This window comes from Eutrema salsugineum, unplaced genomic scaffold, assembly GCF_000478725.1.
Source record: "Eutrema salsugineum unplaced genomic scaffold, Eutsalg1_0 scaffold_8, whole genome shotgun sequence".
Classification (NCBI taxonomy): Eukaryota; Viridiplantae; Streptophyta; class Magnoliopsida; order Brassicales; family Brassicaceae; genus Eutrema; species Eutrema salsugineum.
In genome coordinates this window covers 3,334,782-3,340,704 of record NW_006256414.1, presented here as the reverse complement: position 1 = coordinate 3,340,704, position 5,923 = coordinate 3,334,782, and the positions used below count along the sequence as shown (strand labels likewise).

At 34.6% G+C, this 5,923-nt stretch overlaps 2 protein-coding genes across 3 annotated transcripts in view; both read left to right on the top strand.

Moving 5' to 3' along the window:
- The first annotated feature begins 2,184 nt into the window (after positions 1–2,184).
- LOC18009926 (flotillin-like protein 3) lies at positions 2,185–4,099 on the top strand. The gene is given in 4 exon segments (XM_006391996.2): positions 2,185–2,609; positions 2,752–3,317; positions 3,404–3,464; positions 3,467–4,099. Coding segments are annotated over 4 exon segments (1,416 nt in total). The 5' UTR covers positions 2,185–2,245; the 3' UTR covers positions 3,892–4,099.
- A 1,120-nt stretch (positions 4,100–5,219) lies between these two features.
- Positions 5,220–5,923, top strand: part of LOC18009844 — a 2,119-nt gene continuing 1,415 nt past the window's right edge. The window contains exons 1-2 of one of the 2 annotated variants that reach the window (XR_002896541.1): positions 5,220–5,440; positions 5,667–5,886. Coding sequence is in view for 1 of the 2 variants with exons in the window: in XM_024148192.1 (XP_024003960.1) it covers positions 5,276–5,440; positions 5,667–5,888 (387 nt within the window). In the remaining variant the exon portion in view is untranslated. Of the gene's footprint in view, positions 5,441–5,666; positions 5,889–5,923 lie in introns of both variants that reach the window. The other variant, XM_024148192.1, reaches the window with a different exon arrangement.

Genomic DNA, 5,923 nt, shown 5'->3' with positions numbered 1-5,923 from the left:
AGTTAAAATTTTCCAGTATATGTATTTGATTGATATAAAATACGAAGAAAAATAAGAAGAATATGAAGTCGGAGAGAACGAAGAAGACGAAAGTGATGAAGAAGAAGAAGAAGAATAAGTAGAATAGAAAAAATATGAGGAAAGTATGTAGAAAACAGTGAAGAAGAAGAAGATGTGATACAAAAATAAAGAATAAAAAGTAAGAAAATACATTTAGAATGAAAAGGAGAAAGACAAAGAAATAAAAGAAAATAAGAGAAAACTAAAAAAAAGTCGTGAAAGAAAAAGAAGAAATAAATATAAAAGATGATGAAGAAATATAAGAAAAAGACGATAAGAAAAATTAAAAGATAAAAAAAAAGAAAAAAAAAGATCAAAAACAATTATATAGAGACGAATAACACGTCTTAGCTCAATTGGTGTGTGAGTTCAATTACTTATTTAGTAAATATTTTTGTTTTTAATTTTGGATAGTGTTTACTTTTTGGGTTTGCTTTATATTATTATATATATATGTATGTCTTAAATTGTTATTTTAATTATTTTCAGTTTTTCATTTATAACATCAAAATCTCTAAATCGGACCAAACATCTAATTTTCCAATAATATGCTAGTTGGAATTGACTAGATAATAGATACCTTGTTAGTACTTACTATTGACAGTTAACAATATAATATTTGCAAAACAGAATCTTTGACTAATAATTTTAGAAAATGGATGAATTTGCCGCAATCTTTCTCTTCATATAAATCTTACCTTGGCAGATATATTGGAAAACAGACTTAATAATAATAATCGATTTTACAAAACTCCATGTTATGAATCTAATAAAAACCGCAGAAAATATTGGTTCCTACCGTTCTTAATTATTATATTGGGTCGGACATCTCTAAGATTATTAGGCTTTGGATGTTTTTATCTTTGTCACCTATATTAGACTTTGTTTCCCTCTTTTTAGTTTTGTTTTCAGAATAGATAAGGAGATTAAACCAAATATCTATCTCTGAAAACAAAACTAAAAAGAGAGAAACAAGGCCCAAAGAAAAAGAAATTTATGCATAAATGAAACGACAACATAACTAACAAAGGTGAAAACACTACAACCTAAAAAAAAACTAAACCGATTATCTATCTTCAAAAACAAAAGAAAAAATAAAGAAAAAATAAAGAAAAAATTTGTGTATAGGTGAAATTACAACATAGCTAGCAAAGATAAAAATCCATTCTGAGTTTATAGAGCATCCGCAATGCAAATACAGTCTTTGGTCTCTTCCTAATTTTTTTAATATTAAAAGTAGGGAAGAAACGTCTCCATCGTTACCCATTAAAGAAATGTCTCCAGCAAATTTTCTCTTCTACTTGTATTTTTTAATTAAAAAAATTGCTAGAAACCTGAGTAAATACTCGCGTTGCGGATGCTCTAACCCAACAAAAAGAAACAAAACCGAATATCTATATCTGAAAACAAAAACAAAGCCACAAAAATAGGGAAAATTTGTGCGTAAATAAGAATAAAACATAGGTAACAAAGATAAAAACCAACCAAAGCCTAATATTCTTGAAGAAACCCAACCCAATAAAAATAAGAATGGTAGGACAAAAATATTTTATTTCGGTTTTTTTAGTAAACTCATAACATGGACTTTTGTAAAATAGATTATTATTATTATTAAATCTATTTTCCAATATATTTACCAAGTTAAGTATTTGTATTGCTGGCAAAGGTAAAACTTCATTCATAGCTTACAACCCAAAAAGGAATACAAAAACTCAAAAAGGGAAACAAATTAAAGCAATAATAAAAAAAATTTGTGAAGGAAAAACCCATTCGGAGACTACAATATAAAAAGAAAAGTAATTTGAATATATATCTCCGAAAGTAATAAAATCTAAAAAAGGGAAACAAAATCCGAAAGAGGAGAAAATTTTCTGTATACATAATATTTATATAAAAAGAGAAATAGTATGATTTTTTTTTTTTGGGTCAATGTTTTTTACATACTACCTGTGAATCATGAGGAAAGAAAGGAAAAAAACAAAAAAAAAAGAGAGGAAGATTCCGTTTGTGTCCTACCAGAAGAGAATATTTGTTTTTCTTCTTATTTTCTTAAGGACGCGTATTAGGGACTAGTATAAGTAAATCTTTCTATGATCTCTCCACCCACACAAACAAACTCCTTTTCAGAAATTCTCGTTTTAAGAAATCCCTAAGTTTTCCGTAAATCGTAAGAGGAAGAGGAAGAATGGGTTTCAAAGTCGCTAGAGCGTCGGAGTATCTTGCGATCACCGGTGCTGGGATCAAAGACATCAAGCTTGCGAAGAAGTCTTGGGTGTATCCATGGCAGTCTTGCACCGTCTTCGACGTTTCTCCGGTGAACTACACGTTCGAGGTTCAGGCTATGAGTTCAGAGAAACTTCCCTTTGTTATCCCGGCCGTTTTCACCATCGGTCCTCGCGTTGATGACCCTCACGCTCTCTTGTTGTACGCCATGCTTATGTCTCAACACGATAAGCACTCGAATCACGTCAACGAGCTTGTTCAGGGTGTTATCGAAGGAGAGACTCGTGTTCTTGTTGCCTCCATGACCATGGAAGAAGTCTTCAAAGGTAAAACATACGCTTTCTTTTATCTACTTATCACCGGAATCTTGCTTTGGTTCGTTAGATTAGAATTAGGTATACATATGGTTTTCAGAAGAAGTTGCTTTTTAATTTGGTTATATCACAAACGAATGTTTAAACATTGTAGGAACAAAGGAGTTCAAGAAGGAAGTCTTTGACAAGGTTCAACTTGAGCTAAACCAGTTTGGTCTTGTGATTTACAACGCCAATGTTAAGCAGCTCGTTGACGTTCCTGGACATGAGTACTTCTCTTACTTGGGTCAGAAGACTCAGATGGAAGCAGCCAACCAAGCTAAGATCGATGTAGCTGAGGCAAAGATGAAGGGAGAGGTCGGTGCCAAAGAACGGACCGGGCTCACGATCCAGAACGCAGCAAAGATTGACGCTGAGTCTAAGATCATCTCAACTCAGAGGCTAGGAGAAGGGACAAAGGAAGAGATCAAGGTGAAAACTGAGGTCCAAGTGTTTCAGAATGAGAAAGAGGCTCTTGTTGCTCAGGCTGATGCAGCATTGGCGATTCAAAAGGCTTCTTTGACTAAAGAGTCTCGTGTGGCTGAGGTTGAAGCAGCCAAGGCAGTTGCTTTGAGAGAAGCTGAGCTTCAGACTAAAGTCGAGCAAATGAATGCATTGACTCGGACAGAGAAGCTTAAAGCAGAGTTCTTAAGTAAAGCCAGTGTTGAGTATGAAACCAAGGTAATGCATATAATCTCAATCTTTGAATTTTTTGATTTTGCTCTTTCTCTTTTGGATCATGACATTGTTTCTTGTGATTCACACAGGTACAAGAAGCAAACTGGGAGTTATACAACAAGCAAAAGCAAGCAGAGGCCGTTCTTTACGAGAACAGAAACAAGCGGAGGCCATGAAAGCTGCAGCAGATGCTGCCTTCTATTCAAAACAGAGAGATGCAGAGGGACTTGTCGCCATGGCCAATGCACAGGGGACTTATCTCAAGACTCTCCTAAGTGCAGTTAACAATGATTACTCGGCCATGAGGGACTTCTTGATGATCAACAATGGAGTTTATCAGGATATCGCCAAGACCAATGCGGTTGCAATCAGGGACCTGCAGCCTAAGATCAGTGTGTGGAACCATGGTGGTGATCAGGGGATGAATGGTGGTGGTAATGGTATGAAGGATATTGCTGGACTCTACAAGATGTTGCCACCGGTTCTTGATACGGTTTATGAGCAGACCGGGATGCAGCCACCGGCTTGGATTGGTACACTGCGTGGTGCTGAACCCAAACAATCCCTTCAGGCTTAACAACAAGACAACGGTTGAGATTTGAAGAGTGCTTTTAAATTTATTTTAAGCTTTTGGAGGATTTGTTTTTCTCTTTCTTTTTATGCTTTCGAACTTGGAAGTTGGAAGTCAAGCGTTTGTAGATAATGACAACTATCTCACAAATGTGATTATTACAAAGAGCTTTCAAAGCGGATGATTTTTTTTTTATATATTAAGTTTTTGTTTCTTTGACTTTATCGACAATTTGGCTTTCGTCAAGTATGTTTCATTAAAAAGACTGTTATTAAAATCAATCATTAAAATTGTATATTGAATATTGACCAGTGTGTGAAACGAAGATGGTAGTGATTTTCAATAAAATAATTATAAGAAGCTTGACTATTTTTTTTTTTAAATGATGGGGCAGACACAATTTACTTAAACAGAATTTTGTATAAAGTAATTTTATATACATACATGTTTATTAGTTGGTCTCCGAAAATTGTAAACAATTACGCATAAATTTTCGACAAGAAAAAATATCATTACTTTTTTTTTCCTAAGACATGTATTCAGAGATTCCATTCCAGGCTGTCCAAGCAAATGATCAGTTAAGTCGCAAAGTTATGGAAGCCCATTCCATTACATCATTATTAACATATAATTGAAAATAGTGATAACACAGCTATTGGATGAAGAAGTAGTTAAAAAAAAAAGATAAAAAAAAAAACAGCTATTGCATGGAGAATTAGTATAATTTTTCTTCTTTTTATTTGTCAATGAAGTAGTATATAACTATAAACCCGCAAGTGATGATATAACTAGTCCCTTAAACTAAAGGGCGATTTATAAGAGTTCAAAAAAAAAAAATGAACCTATTTATCAGACAATTTGTAAGACTCCAAGCTGTTATTGGCTGCAAGCCCACAAATAATTAAAAAAGGGTTTCTCTACCACACGACCATTGACTTTTTAATATAATGGTCTACGTTTCAAAGTAGGGCCGATGAATAATTGAATATAATAGTCTTCATGAATAATTGAATAGAGCAGGATGTCTTTGGGATATGTCCCTCTACGTGCCACATTATCCAATTGAAATGATGCATGCAGTTTCAACTTTCAAGTAGTGACCGATTACAGGTAAGCTAAGAGCATCTTTAACGCCGTTAAGCTGGTTTTTAATAGAAACCTAAGACCATCATCAACGCGGTCTTTAGGACAGTTTCTTCACAATATTTTGATTAAAAATAATTAAAAGAAGAGATTTATACTTGAAGACGTTTCTTATTTGGGTACGAGAAGAAACGTCTTTAGAAGACACATGTTACCTCTCTATTGGATAATAGAATTGGGGACAAATTGTTTCTTTTTTTCCCGGACAAAATTTTCATTCTCATCTCCGACGGATTTCAGTCCGTCGATGGCTACAAACTCTTCGTCGAGGAAAGCAGTCCAGAATATCCATAACTGTTTTATCGGTCTTCTCTTCGTGATGGCTTTGGGATTCTTCTGTCTCACGATCCTCCTTTACTTAAGCCTCGATCCGGATTCGGCTACACAACGTCTTCTTCCGCCGCTGCCTCTGGTAAAGAAGGTGTCGAGGTGTGTGTTAATCGCATTTGCTTTTCGAAATCGTTAATAGTTATGGTTATGGACTGTGACAGATCTTGATTAATGTTTAAACTGTAACGATTAGGTTTCGAAGATTTTGTTCGTGTACTGATTTTGCTTTTGATTCGAATTGAATTTGATCATCTCCAAGAGATTTGATACAGAATTTTGAACTCTATGTGTTCGTTCTGGTGTGACAGATTACTTATGGTAGTGAAGAAAATATTACGGAAAGAGAGATGGAGGCAGCTCAACATCTGATGCAGCTAAGCGACGAAGAAGATATTAGTCTCAATATAATCACGAAGAAGAAGATTGTGGCATTATTTGGTAAAGATGATATTTATCAAGATCAATGTACGAACACGAAGGAAATGGTGGTGATGAGAGTAATGCCATCGCAGAGGAAGAAGAAGAAGAAGCTCGATACCGCCTACCTAGAACAACATGCTAGGCC